Raw genomic sequence first — 22,188 nt, 5'->3', positions numbered from 1 at the left:
CTTGGATATCCCTGCTATAGATCCTGATAGGAAGAGGGATATGGATAGGCCCCCTACTCTTATTGAAGTCATCAATTCTATTTCGGCAATACAGAGCGGCAAGGCCCCTGGACCAGATGGCTATCCAATCGAATTCTACAAAAAATTCTCATCCAAGTTAGCACCTCTTTTACTTGAAATGTTTAACCACTCACTGGATCAGAGAACCTTGCCACAGACTCTTACAGAAGCCAACATTATACTTTTACTAAAACATGGTAAAAACCCAACAGACTGCACTTCCTACAGGCCCATATCACTCCTAAATGGAGACGTTAAAATCTTAGCTAAACTTCTGGCTACAAGATTGGACGCGGCCATGGCAGACATAATTTCCCCGGACCAAACTGGGTTCATGAGAGGTCGTCATTCTTTTTCTAATATACGCAGGCTTATTAGTGTTGTTCACTCCCCTGCATCGGGGGAGACCCCTGAGGTTGTGGTCTCCCTCGATGCAGAGAAAGCATTCGACCGGGTCGAGTGGCCCTACCTATTTGCAGTTTTGGCTAGGTTTGGGTTTGGGCCCAAATTTACATCATGGGTACAACTGTTATATACATCGCCCAAAGCAAGTATAATCACTAACAGAACAAGGTCTAGGCCCTTCTCTTTATCCAGGGGTACCCGGCAGGGTTGTCCTCTCAGCCCGCTCCTTTTCGTTTTGGCTATTGAACCACTTTCAATTATGCTTAGGACCTCACAGGGCTTTAAGGGTATTTATAGAGAACAGCAGGAACATCGGCTGTCCTTATACGCAGATGACCTATTGCTCTACATCTCGGACCCAGTGTCATCCGCCCCAAACATTGTGAGCTTGCTAAACCGCTTTGGTAAATTTTCAGGATACAAGTTGAACTTCCTAAAGAGTGAATGTTTTCCAATTAATAAAGCTGGACTCCAAATTACAGAAACTGACTTGCCCTTCCCCCTCTCTAGAACAGGATTCAAATATTTAGGAATCAACGTGACGCGTTCTTTTTCTGATTTGTTTGGAAAAAACTTCACCCCTTTGCTTAATAATCTTAAATGCGACCAACAGAGGTGGAGTGTTCTAAATTTATCCCTAGCTGGCAAAGTAGCATGTAATAAAATGAACATCTTGCCAAGATTTATGTATCTCTTTCAGAGTATCCCAATCGTTCTCCCAAAATCATTCTTCAGACTTATTGATAAACAGCTGTCCTCGTTCATATGGAGTAATAAACACCCCAGAATCAGTAGGCGTTTCCTTCAGAGACAAAAGGAAGAGGGGGGCATGGCTCTACCTAATTTGTTGTATTATTACTGGGCAGCAAACCTACAAAAGGTAGTTTGTTTGTTCCAACAACCGGATGCTGATTGGTGCCAATTAGAACTGAATGCATGTAAGCCATCATCATTCCCTGCATTAGTCACCTCAAAGCTCCCTCTCTCCCCTAAGCAACATTCTTCATGCCCAGTTGTAATCTCCACCCTAAAAATATGGTCACAATTTAGACAACACTTCAACATGACAAACTTCTCTGTCTATAGTCCCATATGTGATAACCATGTTTTCCTGCCATCCATGTTAGACTCTGTCTTTGCCCAATGGCAGAAAGCAGGCTTAAGTAAATTTAGTGACCTTTATATAGATGGTACTTTTGCTACTTTTGATGCTATCTCCTCTAAATTTAGTTTACAACGCTCCTCCCTATTTCGATATCTCCAGATTCGAGACTTTGTTCGCAATATCAGTCCTTGCTTTCCCAGCTTACCCCCAAAGGGAGGAATCGACATAATTTTACAAACCCCTAAACATTGTAAAGGTCTCATCTCCAAAATCTATAATAGCATCTCATCACTCAACGCAGTAAAGCTCAATGTGATCAGAGAAGAATGGTCAGAAGAACTTGGGATACACATCTCTGATGAGACCTGGAACCACGCATTACGTAGAGTAAATGGGTCAACATCATGCGCTCGACTTGGACTAATTCAGTTCAAGGTCCTCCATAGGATTCATTACAGCAGGGCCAGACTCGCAAGGATTTATCCTACAGTCAGTGAAACCTGTGCTCGTTGCCATATAGCCCCGGCAAATCTAACTCACATGTTCTGGTCCTGTAATAAACTGCGCAGCTTCTGGTCTACAATCTTTCAGATCCTATCTGGGGCTTTCGAAATAGGTATCCAACCCAGCGCCGAATTGGCAATATTTGGAGTTCCAGGGGAGGGCACATCATTAACACATGACTTTAAAAATGTACTGGCTTTTTCAACTCTCCTTGCCCGAAGAAGAATACTATTAGCATGGAGATCAGAACACCCACCCAGGGCTTCTCTTTGGTTGAAAGATCTGACCCTGTTCCTTAAGTTAGAGAAGATCAAGTTCTGTGTTAGAGGTTCGATCCAAAAATTTTATAAAACTTGGGCCCCTCTATTATCTTATTTTGAGAGACTGGATGTCCTCCCTCGAGCCTGAAGTTCACGCAAGAGCTGGTTCTGCTGCATATGTGCCTGCCCCTCCAGCCTGGTGGCCTCAACGGTTCCCTGTGGTTCCAGCTTTTGACAGCGATTGACAACCTGTGCAGTCTTAAACGTCCATGCCCTGACTTGGTTTGTGTACCCATGCTTGTGTGGACGCCTGTTCGTAAATTGTTCACGTTTTTTGTGTTGTTTCCTGGGTTTTCATGCTCGTGGTCTTTCAGCTGTAATTTATTTATTTATTTATTTTTTCTCTCCTGTTATATCGTTTTATTTTGTTGTTTCATTGTTTGCAGCAGGGTGGGAATAGATGGGGAGGGGTAGGGGGAACAAGGGGAAGGGAAAGGGAAAAAAGAAAACAAACAAAAAACATTTTGCTTTGTCCCTGTGGTCAACGACCTGTTGTTGATGAATGTTTAATAAAAAAAATATAAAAAAAAAGAAACGCAGGTCTGTGGTTAGCATTCAAACTAAAAACTGAAAGTTTTCACCTGAAGGATGCAAAAAGCTGCCGTGAAGACTGAAGCCTCATATTTACTGTTAAATGCACTCATTCAGTAACCCTGCACATGCTTGGAGTGACATGTATGTTTGGGTCATGAATATTAGCTCTGACGTTCACATATACGCAGGGGTGAAAGTACGCCGGTACAGTCCGGTACTGCGTACCACTAAAAGATTCTGCGCCGGTACGCAGTACCTGGAAGAGTTGGAGCGGCTGTCTGCTGTAAAGCCGTCAGAACCGGTCACGGCTGCACTTTGGGTCAGAATAGATCTGCTAGCGATAAGCAGTCTAAAACACGACGTAATCAGTTAATAAATAGCTTTTTTTTTGTCATTTCAAATTGTTTCTGAACTGTTCGTGCTATGCTGGAGCCTCCAGCTTCTCTCCCCTCAGAGATCGAGGCTTTCGTCATCGGGCAGCCTTTAAAACGTTCACCGCTACATGTAATGTCTGCTCGTTACAAAATATCCCAATTAAAAGCAAAGACAAATGAACTAATTGTGTTTCATGTTAGTCTGCTCAATTTCAACAACACAGCACAGTTCAAAAACACTGCTTATGACGGAGATTTCACTTACTAATGATGCGCTGATTGATACTGAAATATCAATACTTCCAATACCAGACCTTTATGCTTTAAAATTGAGTCTCAAATCCAAGTATCAATACTTTCAATACTTCAGTTAAGATACTGTATCTTAATGCCCAAGCGCAGCATGCTGCTGCTGCTGCTGCTCACAACACAGACACAATGGTCACGCATGGAGCTATTTTAGCTCCACAAATAGCCAAGACGCGCTCTATAAGTGGGAAAACAGTGAGAAGTTGTGGAAACACAACAAACCTCGTTAAACACCTCAGAATACACACATACATAAATATATCCTCTGCACTGGTTCGCTGAGACATTCTCTTCAGCTGCTTTCAGTTTTTCCCCCACTTAAAGAAATCTGGGGAACACCCCTGCTCTTTGCCCCAACACAAATCCTAAAGAACGTCACCGAGCTCAGGCGCTGGGAAACAAAACACGATAAGGAGAACTTTATGCCGTTCCCGTGCTTATCCCACCTGTCTGCACTTCCAGCACAGGAAGTGTTACAGATAAACGCCGCCTGACTTTCCCTGCAAACTTTGAACAAAAGCTGCAATAATAACTGCAGCAGTCAGAGGTACTATATTATTACAGCAGGCATGGATCGTTAGCATGGAGACGAGCAAACGGCAAACAGAGGAATGAAAGGAGGGTTGAAGAGGAGACAAACACGAGGAGGAAGGAAGAAAGAGAAGCAGATGGTGGAGGGGAGGAGTGTCCCTTTCTGATAGGGTGATATACGAGTGAAAAAGAGGAAGAGGTAGTAACGGACGACAGGAGGAGCCAAGTGTGTGTGTGTGTGTGTGTGTGTGTGTGTGTGTGTGTGTGTGTGTGTGTGTGTGAAGTGAATCCATTTTCTGAGCTTATAAAGACCCCACTGTGCTCCCTCCATCCTTCACTCCTTGCTTCAGCTCCTTCCTCCCTCTGTCCTTCTATCTCTCAAACATTTCTGGTTTCCGCCTCAGCTGCTTGTGTGTGTGTGTGTGTGTGTGTGTGGCACACACACGCTGCCTCACAGCCAGTGTGCATTCTCAATTAGACTCATGTAACATGCTGGCACTCCTGCCTGGGCATCTGCCTTGGCACTGATACTGACACTCTGTTAAACCACAGCTGGCTCGGATAGCAACTAGGGGAGCGGCCATAAGTGTGTGTGTGTGTGTGTGTGTGTGTGTGTGTGTGTGTGTGTGTGTGTGTGTGTGTGTGTGTGTGTGTGAGACTCACTGTGGCCGTCATGTTGTTGCTCTCCTCCATGATTGCAGTAGAGTATTTGTTGGAAGGCATCGCGGTGGCGCTCGACTGGTCCAGTGTCTGTCCTGACTCCTTCTCAAACCTGCACAGACACAAAGCAGCTCAAACAATGTGGAAACTTTGTATCCATCTCACTGCTGCACTGCAGTGAACAAGTGCCGTGTACTTATTCCTAGACTGTACTATAGTAGCTTTGTATGATTTTCAGTTTTTCCAGTTAATCCTTTGTGATCCCTCAGTTCACCCTCGCTCTGAGGTGAGCTGTTTTAGCTCCTCCCCCACTCACAGCCAGTTTGATTTCAGCAAATACTGGAACATTCAGTGTCTGCCACACACAGTGGGCTCAGGTATGGATGTATATTTAGTTTTAATCCAGCAGAGGGGGAATGACACTTCCAGTGATAGAGTTAATGACAGATGATCTCCTGCATGTTCAGTTTTGCTGTCAACCCAGCCCCGTTGTGTCGGTCCTCGATATCGTTCAGCTGCCTCTCCAGACCTCCATAAGGTGGAGTCCACGGGACTGCAGGGTGAGATCTTCTCTGGAGAGGCAGCTGAATGATATCACAGGATGAGAGAATCACGGTAGGCCGCAGATACAGGGACCGACAGTATCTGCCACACATACATTCACCAAACACTGAATGATCTCAGTGCTGCACAGCAGGAAACATGATTTAGGTTAAAGGAAGAAAATAAAACTGAACACTAACTGGCAGGATGTTTAACGTAAAACATTCAACATCCTGACTCTCACTGCACAGAGGATATGCTGTGAAACAATCAACAATCACTGGTGCTGCTCATTCATGGATGAAATTCCTCGGGATACTCCAGACTTCCTTCCTAACGCCGAAGAGCTGCTGATGAGGAGGTTCTGCTATGATCATCAAGCTCATTCTGAGATCTCAAAAGTGGAGCCGAAAACGTTCACAGGAGCGTGTCTGTACGTGTTCGGCACGAGCAGCATGAAGAAGAAGAAGGAGGAGGAGGAGAAGAAGAAGAGTGTCTTCCGACAGAGGTTTACATTTCCAGCAGCACAAAGACGAGCATCACTGAAAACCATCAGGCCAAAAACAGCAAATAAATCCAGACATACTTTCCATCTCCTACACGTGAGAGCATCAAAGCACTGAATACATGAAGGAAGATGGATGTTTAACATAGTAAATGATTGAATACCTTTATTAGTCCCACAATGGGGAAATGGGAAAGCATTCAACATCCTGACTCTCACTGCACAGAGGATATGCTGTGAAACAATCAACTATCACTGGTGCTGCTCATTCATTAAAAACAGAAGGAAAGAAGGAAGAAAGGAGAGGAGAGGAGAGGAGAGGAGAGGAGAGGAGAGGAGAGGAGAGGAGAGGAGAGGAGAGGAGAGGAGAGGAGAGGAGAGGAGAGGAGAGGAGAGGAGAGGACTGTGCTGCTCTGCGAGGGCTGATCTGACGTGCCTGAATAAGCTAAAGCAGCTTCTTGGCAGTTCCCCACTTTTTACAAAATCTTACAAATGTAATGTTATGAACATGTACCTGTCTTAAAATATTTTGTAAATAAAAATAAATAAACAAGCCTGATGTAAACAGATACACAAACCTGTGAGTGTGCACGTGTGTGTGTGTGTGTGCATCCAACACAATACACGTGTAGGTTAGAATTTCTGTGAGGGAGGTTAAAGGTCATTTGGTTTGCCAAACAAGGCTGTGCAAAGAAACCTGCAGACCTCAGGTACAGAAACATCCCTGAGATTTTAAAAAGTGAGCCTCTCATTCTGCTCATTTCCAGCTCCTTATTTTTATTCTTGGACTCTTCCAGAGCACCTTTGTATGACTCACAGCTCAAATTAATCCTTCTTCAGGTGAGGCCGGGCTTTGCTGCAGCCCTGCAGGTCATCCTCTGAAAACACAGACTGTATATGAAAGTTGGACGTAGCTATCATGACATCATCCTTCCATCTAACGTTGCCAGTTTGTGTGGTTTTTCCTTCTGAGCAGATGCAGCTTCCTGCACTCTCTCTTTAACGTCCTCATACTTATCACTACATCGTGTTTATGTACTAAAAGAGAAATCATTTCCTTGTTACTAAAACCGATTCTAAAGTATAGTTTCACTAACTCATAAAACAAGACATTCTGGAGGGGATGACAGACGTGTCGTGGCAGTTTTTTGACTTGAAGCGACTTTAATCTGCACATTTATCTCAAAATTTTGAATTTATTCTCAAAATGCACATTTTTTTTTCCTCAATGTGGCCCTAATACTCCTTTGTACTAGTACCAGAGCAGCCTGCTGATAAAGTGAGCCCTACAACCTGGAATGACATGGTCATTATGCTTCATAAAAGACTCAAGCCATTTTGTTTGGTGGGTCATCCATGTCTTATGATTATAAAACATATATATATGTAAATTATACATGCGATAATATAGGTGTACACAATACTGTTTTTCCAAGAAACATTTGAAAAAGAAGAAAGTAAAAGATCAAATAGCATTTTTTATGCTTTGCTCCGAGTATTTATGGATCTGTCAGGTTTCCGATATGTGTCCCCCCCAATAGTAAACTCCTTCCTACCCCCTTGGTCACAAGTGTGCGCCACCACTCCTCTGTAGAGAGCGTGGGAGAAACGTTTTGGCAGACAGACGCATGGATCGAGGCGGACCTCTATTTTTCTATCTCCCCAACTTTTAGTATTGTTACGGGTTGTATGAACTCTGCTTCCTTCATGTATGATAATGCAGCGGCCGTTCGACTGGGCTTTATAAGGTTGGTGAAGAGTGTGTTTATTAAAGAACAACACTGTGGAATTCCAGTACCAGTGTGGTTGTGCGTTTTTGACCGTTTGCCGCCTCCTCTTCACCACCGAACACAACCCAAACGTCACAGAGTGTTTAGAGCAGCCTGATCTTTTGGCTTACTTGTACACACACACACTTGGAAACATCGCTCATGTTTAATTTGAACAGGAGATACATGACCTAACCCTGACCACTTCACGTCATCATAAACTGAATATATTTGTGTTCTGAGATGGATAATAATGAAAACTACTTCATCAGACACTGAGAACAGTTAATACAGCTTTAAATGTCCCGATGAGGTGAAGTTTATGTGTTTGCTGTGTGCTGAAAGGGTTTTCTGGCATGCTGCAGTAAATTATGATTACAGCGTGCACACTGGGGTCAGACTGAGGGCATGAACTACACACACCTACATACATCCTCTGTAGTGTGTGCACATTAGGAAGCATGCACTCTGACATACTGTGAACCATCAAATAACCTAAATGAGGCCACCAGGTGCTTCCTGCACACTGATGACACACAAACACACAAACTGGTTTCCATTAGGAGGAGACTGCATCCACCACTTAATGTGTAGCACCAACTCCGACTCCTTTGTCTCCACATCTGTCTCTAAGTACAGTTAATAAATGATATAAATGAAGCTGTTACAATCATCCCAGTTGTGCTGCTTGATTATGGCAAAAAAAAAACCCACCAATAATTATAATCTGGACTATTTACCACGAGTATTTATTAAAGTCATGAAGTCCGTCTCGCAGGTGTAGCCAGCAGTTCCCGCCAGCCCGCCTCCATCACTGATGTGGAGGCTCTGATTTAAGCCATGTGACGGATCCTCTGAACTGCCACTGGAGCTCAGGGACTGAGAGTCATTTAAGGTCATTTCTTTTAGCTTGTTTTCCTCTTAATTGTGTGAGATCTCAGTCAAAACCCTAAAGTGAATCACCCAGCCCCCTCTGTGATGGTGATCTGCAGCCCTCCCACTCTGCTGAGACATTTATGCCAGCTGAAGCGAAGGCTTCTTGTTTGTCTCCTCTCTCAGTGCAAGGATGCATCAAAGAGGACTTATACTCTAACTGGTCTGTGACTGCTGAAGCTTTGTATTATTTGGCTACAGAAACACGTGCACCCACAGAGCGAGGACCATTTCCACCACATGTCTGAGCTATAAAGGATCCAAACAGGTCCGCAGACCCAGTCTTTAACCTTCAAACCAAATGATTTTATGTCAGGATCAGCAAGAAACCACAATGTGGCCGTTGGGACAGATTTGTGGCCCCCATGACGTGAGTAATCACCCACACACCCACACGCACGCACAAGCACACACTTGTGGTTGGCAGGCAGCATGAAGTCTCGTTCTCGTTGGTGAGGAGTTCCCCCTCCGCAGAGGTGAATGAGTTCAAAAACTGAACAGCACGCTGCTCTGAATCCCCACACTTCAACCTTTCACCCACACTCAACCCAACAGGTGCCCCGAGAAGAAGAAGAAAAGAAGAAGAAAAAAGAAGAAGAAGAGGTCTGATGAGAGATGCAAATGGCCGTGCTTGAAGTCGCCGTGAGGAGCAGGAATGGGCAGAGGCCGTTAATCCGGGAGCAGTTTGGGGGGGGTCTCTTAAAGCCTCTGCTTCAGGCCTGGATTAGTTTCTGCTGGCGATGTGTCTAATTAAGCATTCAAAGGCTCATCAGCAGCTTCACTTTTAAAGCAGGAGAAACACGCTGGCAACACACACACTGAGAAGTTGCAGCTTACAGCAGGACAACAGCCTGCAGGCCCCCTAAAGGCAGACAGGCCTTCAGACACAAACACACTTTGAGCCATGCTGAGTTTGTCGGGATCTGGTCACACTTGTTGCATCTCTGCTAGAACCCAAAGATGGTGAGCAGGCAGAACCGCAGCTGAACTTCAGCTGTCGTTGGAACAGAGAACAGAATAAAATCAGACTATGCTGCAGCGATTCATCGAGTAACTCCAATAACTTCACCACAAAAAATCCTCGACACAAATCTGTTGTTTTGATGCTTCGTTTAAACTGTGCAGCGTGCAGGTGTCTCCATGCAGACGGGAGCGTTTCACCCACATCGGCAGCTGAAAACAGACCTGCAGCGCAAACGCATTCACAGCAGCAGTGATGATGCTCTTACAGTTTAACGTGCAGCCTGTCTGCACGCACATGGGGAGAAGCAAAGAGGCGGAGCCATTACCGAGACGTGAGCTCAGGTGGAGCGAAAGGAAACAAAGCAGCAGCGCTCGTTCCTGTAACCACCACTGAACCTTTACTGGGAAACAGCTGCAGGTCCTTCATCAACCACCTGATCACCAACATGAAGAACTGCGTAGCTGCTCCATCCACCACCGCTTGTTTCACACAGAGAAAAATCTACAGTTACAGAAGCTAAAATAAAATAGAGTCTGACACCACGTTTAACTCAGGCTGCCGGCAGCAGTACTGCTTCATAACACAGAGATACCTGCAGCAAGCAGGGGCGAGTCAGGGGGGTTCGAGACCATATTTATTTCAAGGCTTTGGAAACATTATTTTTCAGATTTAAATTAATATAAATCAAAATAAAACATTATATTAATTAGATTAAATTCATATTTAAAAATATTAAAATAAAAGCTTTTTTTTCTTAGGCCAGTAAAACTCTGAGCCACTGACTTGAACTGTTGGGTGGACACTAAATTATTATTAACATTAATGATTAACATCTGCACCATCAGAACATCAGTTTTCTGCAGCAGGAAACATGAAATCACAGGACAAACCTCTGAGATGTGCTCATTCTGCTTCACTGCAGCTGCATTTTAAAATGACACCAAATAAAATGAAACGGTTTCGGTTTTTTTGACAGATGTTTGCAGTTAAACGGTCACAAATGCTGCAAAACCTATGAGCAGTTCATTTTGAAAGTTTTTTTCTCGTCTGAATATTTATTATTGCTCATTAATTTCACTTTAACTAGTAGTGACTTCATGGATTTCTTTACAAATAAAATTTTAGACATTAGAGAAAAAATTATTCATAACCATCTCAAAGATTATTCTTCATGTTCGGCTGCTTTCAGCACTGCTGGTATTTGTTTAGACTCTTTGGCTCCAGTTGATCTTTCAGAGTTAACTTCAATAGTTACTTCCTCCAAACCAGCAACATGTTTATTAGATCCCATTCCTACTAGACTGTTCAAAGAAGTCTTTCCAATTATTGATGCTTCAATCTTAAAAATGATCAATCAGTCTTTATTAGTTGGCTATGTACCACAGACCTTCAAGGTGGCTGTAATTAAACCTCTACTTAAAAAGCCATCACTGACCCAGCTGTCTTAGCTAATTATATGCCAATCTCCAACCTTCCTTTTCTCTCAAAGATCCTTGAAAGAGTAGTTGTAAAACAGCTAACTGATCATCTGCAGAGGAACGGTTTATTTGAAGAGTTTCAGTCAGGTTTCAGAATTCATCACAGTACAGAAACAGCATTAGTGAAGGTTACCAATGATCTTCTTACAGCCTCTGACAGTGGACTCATCTCTGTTCTTGTCCTGTTGGACCTCAGTGCAGCTTTGATACTGTTGACCATAACATTTTATTACAGAGATTAGAGCTTGCTATAGGTATTAAAGGTACTGCACTGCAGTGGTCTGAATCATATTTATCTCATAGACTCCAATTTGTTCATGTAAATGGGGAGTCTTCTTCACACACTAAGGTTAATTATGGAGTTCCACAGGGTTCTGTGCTAGGACCAATTTTATTTACATTATACATGCTTCCCTTAGGCAGTATTATTAGAAAGCACTGCATCAATTTTCATTGTTATGCAGATGATACTCAGCTTTACCTATCAATGAAGCCAGATGACACACATCAATTAATTAAACTGCAGGAATGTCTTAAAGACATAAAGGACTGGATGACCTCTAATTTCCTGCTTCTAAATTCAGATCAAACTGAAGTTCTTGTTCTCGGCCCCACAAATCTTAGAAACATGGTGTCTAACCAGATACTTACTCTGGATGGCATTACTTTGGCCTCCAGTAACACTGTGAGAAATCTTGGAGTCATTTTTGACCAGGATATGTCCTTCAATGCACATATTAAACAAATATGTAGGACTGCTTTTTTGCATTTGTGCAATATTTCTAAAATTAGAAACATCCTTTCTCAGAGTGATGCTGAAAAGCTCATTCATGCATTTATTACTTCTAGGCTGGATTATTGTAATTCATTATTATCAGGCTGTCCTAAAAGCTCCCTGAAAAGCCTTCAGCTGATCCAAAATGCTGCAGCTAGAGTACTGACAGGGACTAGAAAGAGAGAGCAGATTTCTCCCATATTGGCTTCTCTTCATTGGCTCCCTGTTAAATCTAGAATGGACAAACCCACACTGACCACACCCCCTACCTGATAACCTCACAGGTAATGATGTAAATACACTCTGAAACCTTCCGGCCTCACTCTCTAATGTTAAACGTCCTTCAGCCTAAGGAGTTTCAATCTGTGTGTGACCTTTGACTTTGAGACTGATGAACAAATGCACTTTGGTCCTTTCTACAAATATGAAACATTGCTAAAGCTAACATCTTTCATCTCATCAGATCTGGACTATGTAACTCCCTCAGTCTAACCTACATTACAGACATAGGCAGACTTCACGAACCGTTTCTACAGCCTGACTCAAAGGGAACAAAAAGCTGAACCTTTTTTGTTAGCAGAGGAACCGAGATTAGCAAACTCAGGACCTCTTTGATCACTCCTCAAACCCAGTGCCAGAGAAAGGCTGCGTAGCAGGAAATCTGTTTCTATTTCCCCAGCCTGTTGGGTTGGCCAACACAGTCATAAATCATTAGTCAATTTGTTAGTCAGTATGACCTGAAACTAGTGAGGAAGGTGTTTACAGAGGTCAGGGGTCAGGGCTGTTTTCCCACAAGCTTCTTTCCCACCAACAGGGTTCCGGTGCTGGTGCCAGTATTGCTACTTTCCCACCATTAGGGTGTGTTTTCTACCACAGAAGCACTCAGTGATCGGCCGAAAAAAGGGTTCAACTCCGGCCCTGCAAACTAGCTGGTCTTGAACCGAGAACGCGTGATGAAAGCGGCAGAAGGGCGTGACTCTGCCGTCTCAACATCAAGTTTTCTACCATATTACATGTGTATCACATGAGAAAAGTGAAGCGATTTTCAGGGCTGTGAATTAGGTTGGGCTCTAAGGCTGAACTTGCTGCTTTGTATCAGTTCATATCACAGATAAAAGGACACAAAGTGCGTACTTGTCGTCTTGCTCTAATCGCTGTCTGTGTTTCCCTCTGTGCTGCACACAGATGCTGCAGTAGTTTGGTTTGGACCCTAAAACGTATTTGCAGCACAGAAAGGGGAGCGTGTTCTCCCACGTTTGTGCGCTTCGGCTTCGTGTCCAGACGAGGACCCGCCCACACTCATACGTAAAGGAGCAGTTCACAGAAACGTGGTGGGAACGCGGGCCCGTTCTTAAGTGTTTCGCCGGTTCATTGGGAACAGCACGAGCACCGGCTCCTCGGCAGTGGGAAAGTAGCAACAGACAAGAAGTCTTTTTGGAACCAAAGGTGTTGCCCCCTGGTGGATGTTAGAAAGAATGCAGGTTTAAGGCCTCTCAGTGCTGAAGGTACAGACAGACCACTCATGGCTAACATCAAATAGTAATTCCTCTGCACCTGTAGCTTTACGTGGCAGGTCTTAAAGTAGCTGATTAGCCAATGTTTGCTTCTGGAAGGTGATAACTCTCATATAAAACTACACATAATCATGGCCGTGCTGTTGTTTCCCTACGTCCTTCACACTGATTGTACATCTTTAATGTTTTTCATGCATTTGCAGGAATGTGTTTGAGCTCTGAGACACAGAAACAGAGGGAAGTGAGAAAGAATCAGAGGAGCTGAGGAAGGATGGAGGGCAGCGTGAGGGGCCCACCAAAAGGGACTGGGGGGGGGGGGGGGGGGGGGACTTCACATCAAAGTTGTGTCTGGTGGCTGCAGATTAAGGAGCACATTGCAAGAGGGGATTGTTCACTCCCAACATGTGTGTGTGTGTGTGTGTGTGTGTGTGTGTGTGTGGGAGGGGGGGATCAGCTCCTCAGGGTCTCTCTCTAACTCTCTGGGGGCAGCATTCCTCATCTGTCATGTACTTTATGGCCCCTTCCAGCTCAGATGGAGTCTTTACACTTTATACATTGTGTGCTTTGGTTCCCATTGTAAAGAACGAAGGTATGCAGGCTCCTCCAGCAGAGAGATGAAGAACAACCCCCAGAGAAACTGCCACAAGCTTTATTATAAAACCAGAACTATTAACAGAACTGCAGTACGAGTGTTTTTCTGTGAGAATAAGGAGCTATAAAGCCCCAAATTAAATGTTCTGTGTACAGCATCAAGCAACAAAACCTTCAGATCAGACTCTCAGAAAATAGAGTACTTTATTGTACCTTTAGTGGAATGGAGAAGTGTAGTCGGATGATGATAAAGAGAGGGAAGGTAGTCAGAACTGAGGGGGGTGCGCTACCAGAAGGCAACATTAATGACACTGAAGACAGCTACAAGTACCTTGGACTCCCACAGGCAAATAGGAACCATGAAGAGGCCTCTAGGAAAGATGCAACCTCCAAGTACCTGCAGAGAGTAAGGCAAGTCCTGATCCAGTGAGTGTCAAACCCAGTGTCCTAGATGAAACAACAAAGATCCATGAATATATCTGGAAGATGACCATGTGCTTAGTGAATACCTCAGGCAGCAGAAACCCAAGAAAGAAGAGGAGGGAGGACAGGAACCATCATGGAAGGACAGGCAGAGACGCCCCTGAGACAATCCACATAACAGCAGAGTGCAAGATGCTAGCAGGCAGGGCATACATGGAACACCAAAAACCAAGTGGCTGGCATAGTATACAGGAACATCTGTGCCGAGGATGACCCAGAAGTCCTGAGGTCAAAATGGCATACACCCCCAAGGGTATTTGAGAATAACAGAGCTAAGATCCCGTGGGACTTCCAAATATAGATGGACAAACTGGTGATGGCTAACCAACTGGACAAAGTAGTGTTGGATAAACAAAGGAAGAAGGTCATAGTGACAGACGTTGCAATACCAAGTGACGGCAACATCAAGAAGAAGGAACACGAGAAGCTGGATAAATACCAAGGGCTCAGAGAGGAGCTGGAAAGGGTTCCCGTGGGGCAGTGACCCCCAAACTGAACTGAGGGGCTGCAGCAAGGCCCAGTATGAAACAAAGAAGCAGTAATATGAACTGTGAATGATGCAAAGCCTGTTTCTCCCACACTGCTGCACAAGGAGGAAGCTGTGTGCCCAGAAACACGATGTGAGGATATCCCCTCTGTGACAGATCCATGAGCGGGTGCCAACGCTCAGCTGTTTTGGATTCATAACGGAGGACGGGGGTCAAAGTGCTGTTATAGTAAAGGCAGTGAACACGTGTGTGAAGTTCGATGGGTGGAGCTTGAACCATGTGCATCTATGGTGTGAATTTAAACATCCTAGGTGACATCGTTCTCGAGTTACGGTCAACAATAAAGTTTTTGTGGAACAGTCGCTGCCAAGGCTGTGACAATAGCTCGACTGTGATAAACTGAGTTTAGAGCAGCCTGTCACCCACTCAGTGATTACTGTACATACACTGACCTCGTTATTAGAAAGTCTGACCCTGGTTAATATGAACATCCACCACTGGAACGGGAGATATATGACAGGAACAGTTACCTCTGCTGTTTGAAGCTGTTTATCTGTATGTGACTGAGCATCAGCACCAGCGGCATTTAACACCCTCTACAGTCCTCCACTCACCTGTCACTGCACAAACCTGTGCAAACACAATCTGAGTTTCTGCTCTTTGCTCAGGTGGTTTAAGATGTTCTGAATTTCTCCTGAAAACGTGGCTTCAAACGTAACTGCGTCAAAGCAGTCTGTCTGCTGACAGCTTGGATTACAGGTAATCACGGTCTCAGGCCATCCTCAACCAGCATTCCCTTTCTGCACTAATTATACCTCAAACCTGTTATTAGTTATTTTTTTTATCTTTGCACCATCCAATTATGGCAGTTGGGAAAATTAGGAAATTATCTGCATCTTAAGGTTACATTTACCCTTAAATTTACAGAAGCTTTAGATGATCGCTTATTTCACATGAGAGCGTCGTTTTGGACGCACACCTGAAGGGCTGAGTTTAATTAACATATTGTGATGCTATTATTTCTCCTAATGTCCATCTGACAGATTAAAGCAGGCTGGGAGTCCTGTGACTCGGGCTCAGCTGAGTCCTTCTGCTGCCGTCCGGACATCCAGCTGCTGCACAGATGATGATTGTCACTGAGGCAGCACGGAGGTCTGGGTTTGAAGCTGCAGGCTGATAGGTGGAGCTTGAGCAGGATGCATCTCTGCTGTGGATTTGAACATCCTCGGTGACATCATTCTCGAGTTATGGCCAACGTTTTCATGGAACAGACACCACCATGGTTGTGACAATAGCTCAAGCTAATAACAGTAATCACATATTTTATTCAACATTTTTTGCAGGATTTCTCCTGTAAAAAAATGTGGCACCCACTGCCAGATGTGGTTAAACAACTGGTCGCTTGACCAGGAGAAAAGGTTAATGAGTTTCTCTCACTTCACTCCACCTTACACAGAACTTTAGCTGTTTGAGGCGACAGACTCCTGTGCAAAGTTTACAGCAGCATAAATCTGTCAGTTATAAAGTTAATGGTTCACTCTGTAAGTCCGTAATGACTTCCAAGACTGAAAGGACTCATGCAATTTGGTGCAAATGAAATTGAAAACCAGATCATCATAATTCTGTCAGTTTGTTTTGCTGACAAATTGTAATTTTGTGCATGTCAGCTGATCTTCGCTGTAATGAGAACCTCACAGAACAACTGAATTCCAATAATCATTAACAGATTAAATTTGCTATTTTCCGGGACACGTTTGGGAAATTATTGACTGCACATTAAAGCTTCACAGCACAGTTATGAATGATCTGTAAACAATGGCATGTAAGTGGTGTCATAACCTCTGCAGCAGACCGCTTTGGTATGGTAAAGGCACAGTGTCGGTAACGTCTTCATCTTCATGAAAACAGTGAGTCACTGTACACCGTACTGCCAAAAATATCCACTCACCACCCAGGTCACCGAATCCAGGTGTTCCAGTCACTTCCACAGGTGTATAAACCAGCAGCTGGGCATGCAGACTGCTTCTGCAAACATCAGTGAAAGAATGGGTCGCTCTCAGGAGCTCAGTGAGTTCCAGTGTGGTACCGTGATAGGATGATACCTGTGCAACAAGTCCAGTCCTGAAACTTCCTCACTGCTAAATATTCCAGAGTCAGCTGTTAGTGGGATTATAACAAAATTGAAGTGATTGGGAATGACAGCATAAAATTGCAGAGTGGGGTCAGAGGATGCTGAGGGTCATAGTGCACAGAGGTCACCAACTTTCTGCAGAGTCAGTCACTACAGACCTCCAACCTTCATGTGACCTTCAGATCAGCTCAAGAACAGTGAGAGCTTCATGAATGGGTTTCCATGGCAGCTGCATCCAAGCCTTCCATCACCAAGCTCAATGCAGAGCGTTGATGCAGTGGTGTAAAGCACGCCGCCACTGGACTCTAGAGCAGCAGAGACGTGTTCTCTGGAGGGATCAATCACACTTCTCCATCTGCCAATCTGAGGGAGGAGTCTGGGTTGGTGGTTGCCAGGGGAACGGTACCTGTCTGACTGTGTAAAGTTTGGTGGAGGGGGGGTTATGGTGTGGGGGTGTTTTTCAGGAGTGGGCTCGGCCCCTTAGTTCCAGTGAAAGGAACTCTTAATGCTTCAGCATACCAAGACATTTGGGACAATTTGATGCTCCAACTCTGTGGGAACAGTTTGGGGATGGCCCCTTCCTGTTCCAACATGACTGCACACCAGTGCACAAAGCAGCTCCATAAAGACATGGATGAGCCAGTTTGGTGTGGAAGAACTTGACTGGCCTGCACAGAGTCCTGACCTCAGCCTGATAGAACACCTTTGGGATGGATTAGAGCGGAGACTGTGAGCCAGGCCTTCTCTCCAACATCAGTGTCTGACCTCACAGATGTGCTTCTGGAAGAATGGTCAGAAATTCCCATAAACACTCCTAAAGCTGTAGAAAGACTTCCCGGAAGAGCTGAAGCTGTTACAGCTGCAGAGGGTGGGCCCACATCATATTAAACCCTCTGGATTAAGGATGGATGTTACTCAGGTTCATGTGTGTGAAGGCAGACGAGTGAATCCTTTTGCAGCACAATGTATCATCAGAATCTTCTGTCAGTATGCAGTCAAAGAAAAACCCTGAAATGAAACCGAACAGCGAGGTGTGTCCAGTGTTCCTGTGAGCCCAGAGCTCAGGCTCTAAACACTCAGTTTGAGGCAGTTTTTTTCAACTTTAGCATGTGGATGATGTCATTGGGGGGAGATATCCTTATATAGTAGAACGGAACATAAGCCACACCCACCACCTGTTCAGAGCTTTTGTTTTCTTTAGCAGCCAATCAGAAAAAGTTGTCTTAAAGGGGGAGGAGCTTGGAGGATGTACTGAAGGGCCTCTTAGCCCAGTATTAGATAAAGAAGGATTATTATTGTGAATCATGCAAAGCTGCTCGAGTCCAAGAATAAGAAATGTTGCTGTAAATGAGCAGAACAGCTCACCTTTGATTGATCCAGCTGTCAGAGGAATAAGAACAGCAGCCAGTCTGTGATTCATTGAAACATGAATTCACCAGCTTGGGGCTCTGAATTGTGGAAATCAACGTTTTGCCTCTGTTAAACTTTATGTCTCTGGGGCCTGGACTCCTGAGCTGAGAACACATTTTACATAATTATGGAAGGAATTCCCAAAACTGTACTTGATTTTCATGAAGGGACCCCCCAAAAATCCCAATGAGAACATGAAAACACCGACTTCAGAAACACACCTTTGTGTTGAAATTATGACCGCAGCCATTATCAAGTATATTTGTGGAATTTAAGTATATTTTTCTGGTTTTCCCCAGAGCCTCACTGTGCTGAGTTAAGTTTATGCAACAAAAATATAATAAAGTTTCCCCCAAAACACAAAGATTCAGATTAGATGCATTTGTAAAAGTGTGCACGTCAGTTTGCGCCATTTTATAGATATTTTCACCGTGTTGGCGTGTTGTTGGAGCATGAGGGCTCTCTGTGCCCCTGGATGGTGCTAATATTCCTCAGATTAAACTTCACTGTTATCTCTGTAATGTCTCCTCCCCTCTCCCCTCTATAGCGCGAGCATTTCCATATGAATACTTTCACTTGTCTGCGCACACATTTGTTCATACATGCCTCACAGCCGCAGCTCAGCAGATAAACCACCAAATGACAGCAGGGTTGCAATGCCAAAAAAAAGGGGGTAACGTTTCACCGTGTGCGCGCTCCCAGCCCAGAAACCACCGAGAACAGGAAAAGCGCGCAGTCCGGAGAACCCGCTGACCCGCCGTCCCACCACAGTAAACTCCGCACCCTCAAATCACGGCTCATCCCCTCTCAGCAGCTCAGACACGGATCCAGAGTCCGCAAGAGGAGACAAACAAACGCGACAAGGCGTAAAGTCAGACGCAACGCTTCAGTTTGCGCACGCAAAATAGCGGGTACACGCGTGAATCTGCGGCGTGAAGCTGGACTGCGGTTATTACACGGATTTTACAGAGTTAATAAAACAATTATGACGCCGTGAAGTCGAAATAAAGACAGAGAACATCTCCAGCGCCAGTGTTTTAGGTGACTTTACCATTTTCGCTCTAGCTTAAAGTTGCACACTGTTACCTCACCAAGTTACACATCTGCACGCAGCTCCGCGCACATGGAGGAGCAGCGACCTGCAAAGCTCAACAAAGCAAGGAAACTCCACGAGCAGAGAGACAGGCCGTACCCACTGCGTCCACACTCAGCCCGGCGCGAAAAGAAGGTGCGCAAAGAGCGCATTTATTAATTTATTTATTTTAAGTAATATAAGTCACTCGGTTAATCACGAAGAAAAAAAAAAACTCTCCACCCTCCCCCGGGAAATACTTACATAACATGCACGCTTCTTGCACTCTTCCACAGCGGGAAATGTGAAGGAAGGCGTTTGCTGCAGAGTCTAAAGGTGGAAACTGGGTTTAAAGCAGGTTTTTAAAAGCAGACACCAAAGTTGAGCGCAGATCAGGAGTCCGTGCGTCTAATCCTCAGGCAGCAGGAGGTGTTCACTGTGTGGAAGCATGCTGCCGCAGATCAGCCCTCCCTCTCTCTCTGCCTCGCTCTCCCTTCCATATATGGGGGACCTGCAGACTGAGGTGAAAGCTGATTGGTCGCTCAAAGCGAGCAGGGCTTTCCCAGGTGAGACTGTTCACTCCCATTTTCTGTCCCCTGAGGTAAAAGTGTGAACAGGAACTACTTTTTGAAACCAAAGTTACTACCAGCGCCTTCTCTCTCTCTCTGTTCTTAGTCAGCCTCTCTTTACCTCACTCTCCCCGCTGAGTCAGACACGCAGCTGCTGTGGTTTCATGCATTTTCCTTATCGGAGATGTTTTCATTATTTCATAAGAGCCAAAGAGAAAACATGTGTTCATATATTCAGACAAAAATGAAACCGAGCTCACAGGGACTCTTTTTAATTTAATTTTAATATTCATCTTCCACAAACATCTCTGTTAAGTTTTAAGAATGTTTTCCAACATGCAAACTGTGGTTTTCAGAAAATTTCAGCCATGTTCATTTTTCCAGCCCATCATCGCTATGAGCGGGCCCTAGGGGGCCATGCCCTCCCACTGATACGCTTGGGCCCGCCCTGGCCCGCCCACCCAAGCCAGATCACAGTCACAGATCTCAAATAAATAAATAGATAAATAAATAAAATAAATAAATAGATAAATAAATAAAATAAGCAAATTAAATAAGCAAAAATAAGCTAATAATAGTGGTGCCCCCCTGTTGGATTTCATAAGCCCCCCTTAAGACTGAGATCTGGTGACGGGACTGGCCCATCGTACTCTCAGCGTCACCCAGAATCCTTCCAGAAGCACTTCTTCCCACTCACAGACACCCTGAGACTCTTATTCTAAAAGTATTCTTTGTAATTACTGTAATTATCCTGAAAATCAGAGCAAGTGCATACATTTGAACCTGCATTATATGGCCACCAGGGGGCGACAGTCATGATTTAGACTTCAGTCGTGAAGTGGAAAATGACCCTCGGCCCTGACCTCTGACCCCGTAAATGCTTTCCTGATGAGTTCGTGGTCTCAGTGACTCATTTCAGGTTCAGGGTCATCTCGTACATTTGAGTGTCGGTAAGGAGGATCCTGCAGAGTGCGCTCACTGGCTAAAGACGTGTGATTGACATTTGGCATTACATCAGTGTGCGCAGATGTGTGCTGCTCTTTTGAACTTTTGGGATTTATAGAAGATCTGTCTTTTTTGCGGCCTCCAAAATATCAATACAATTAGAATAAATAAGAAGTTGTTTTTAATACCTTACCTGGTTAGATGGGGGGGGGTCCAGGAAAGCTGCCAACAGTCTGGATGAGCGCACATCAACATCTGTGAGCACAGCTGCATACTCTCACACAGCAGGGTGACTTATAATAACGCCACGGCTCACAGCACTGTGGCGGTCAGCTGTTTCCACTGCTGACCCCCTCCAGCCTGCTTCAAGGCCTCCACCGCTGCTCCCGTCCCCAAAAATCAGCCATCACAAGCTTTACAGTCCCTCTGACCTCTGTGGTTATGAAGACATGTCAGCGCCTTGTGCTGTCCCATCACTAACCTCCCAAACCCCTGCAGTTCACCTACAGAGCCGGCAGTTAAAAGGGCACTGCACTTCATCCTCCAGCGCCTGGACTGCAGGAACCTGTTCCAGGTAACTTCATGTGAATTTTAGTTCATACCATCGTCCAGACTGTGCTGCAGAGCAGACTCTCCCAGCTGAATGAGTCTGTTCCCACCTGCAGGGGGATCACTGACTTCCTGTCTGACAGGAGGCAGCATGTCTCAGCCCTGGTTCCCCTGCTCTGCTCCACCTGCACCTCCAGCCACCAGTCTGTCAAACTCCTCAAGTTCAAAGATGACACCATCCTCATCAGACTCATTTCAGGTGGAGATGAGTCTGCCTGCAGGGGAGATTGACACAGCAGGAAGGTCCTGGTTTGAATCCAGGGTGGTTCTTTTGGGGGGGTCTGCATGTTCTCCCCACGTGGCTCTGTGGTTCCCTCCCACAGTGCCTGCTGGTGAAACTGGCCGCAGGTCTCTGTGGACACACTGGCGACCTGTCCAGGTGGCCCCCCCTCCCCATGGCAGTTGGGACAGGCTCCGCCCTGAACTGGATTATTTTATAAATAATATGTTAAAAATCAGATTTGAGCGTTTTTTTTGTTGACTTTTATTATTTGATAAATCACATGAAAATCTCACAGACGTGTTTAATCCATTAAATGTAGTTTTAAACCATTTTTAACCATTTTTTAAATAAATCTTTTTTTTTCAGGCAGGCACACGCTGACCC

General features: G+C 44.8%; 1 protein-coding gene across 1 annotated transcript in view; it reads right to left on the bottom strand.

Moving 5' to 3' along the window:
• dnmt3bb.1 (DNA (cytosine-5-)-methyltransferase 3 beta, duplicate b.1) overlaps nt 1-19,906 on the bottom strand; it is a 57,953-nt gene extending 38,047 nt beyond the window's left edge. The window contains exons 1-2 of the mRNA XM_030733124.1: nt 19,723-19,906; nt 4,806-4,914 (exon numbers count right to left, since the gene is read on the bottom strand). Coding sequence (XP_030588984.1) covers nt 4,806-4,914; nt 19,723-19,724 — 111 coding nt within the window. The 5' untranslated portion in view covers nt 19,725-19,906. The remainder of the gene's footprint in view (nt 1-4,805; nt 4,915-19,722) is intronic.
• Between the last annotated feature and the right edge of the window lie 2,282 nt (nt 19,907-22,188).

The sequence above is a fragment of the Archocentrus centrarchus genome, chromosome 7, assembly GCF_007364275.1.
Source record: "Archocentrus centrarchus isolate MPI-CPG fArcCen1 chromosome 7, fArcCen1, whole genome shotgun sequence".
Lineage (NCBI taxonomy): Eukaryota > Metazoa > Chordata > Actinopteri > Cichliformes > Cichlidae > Archocentrus > Archocentrus centrarchus.
Note: the sequence above shows the minus strand (reverse complement) of the source record. Positions and strands in the feature narration are given on the sequence as shown.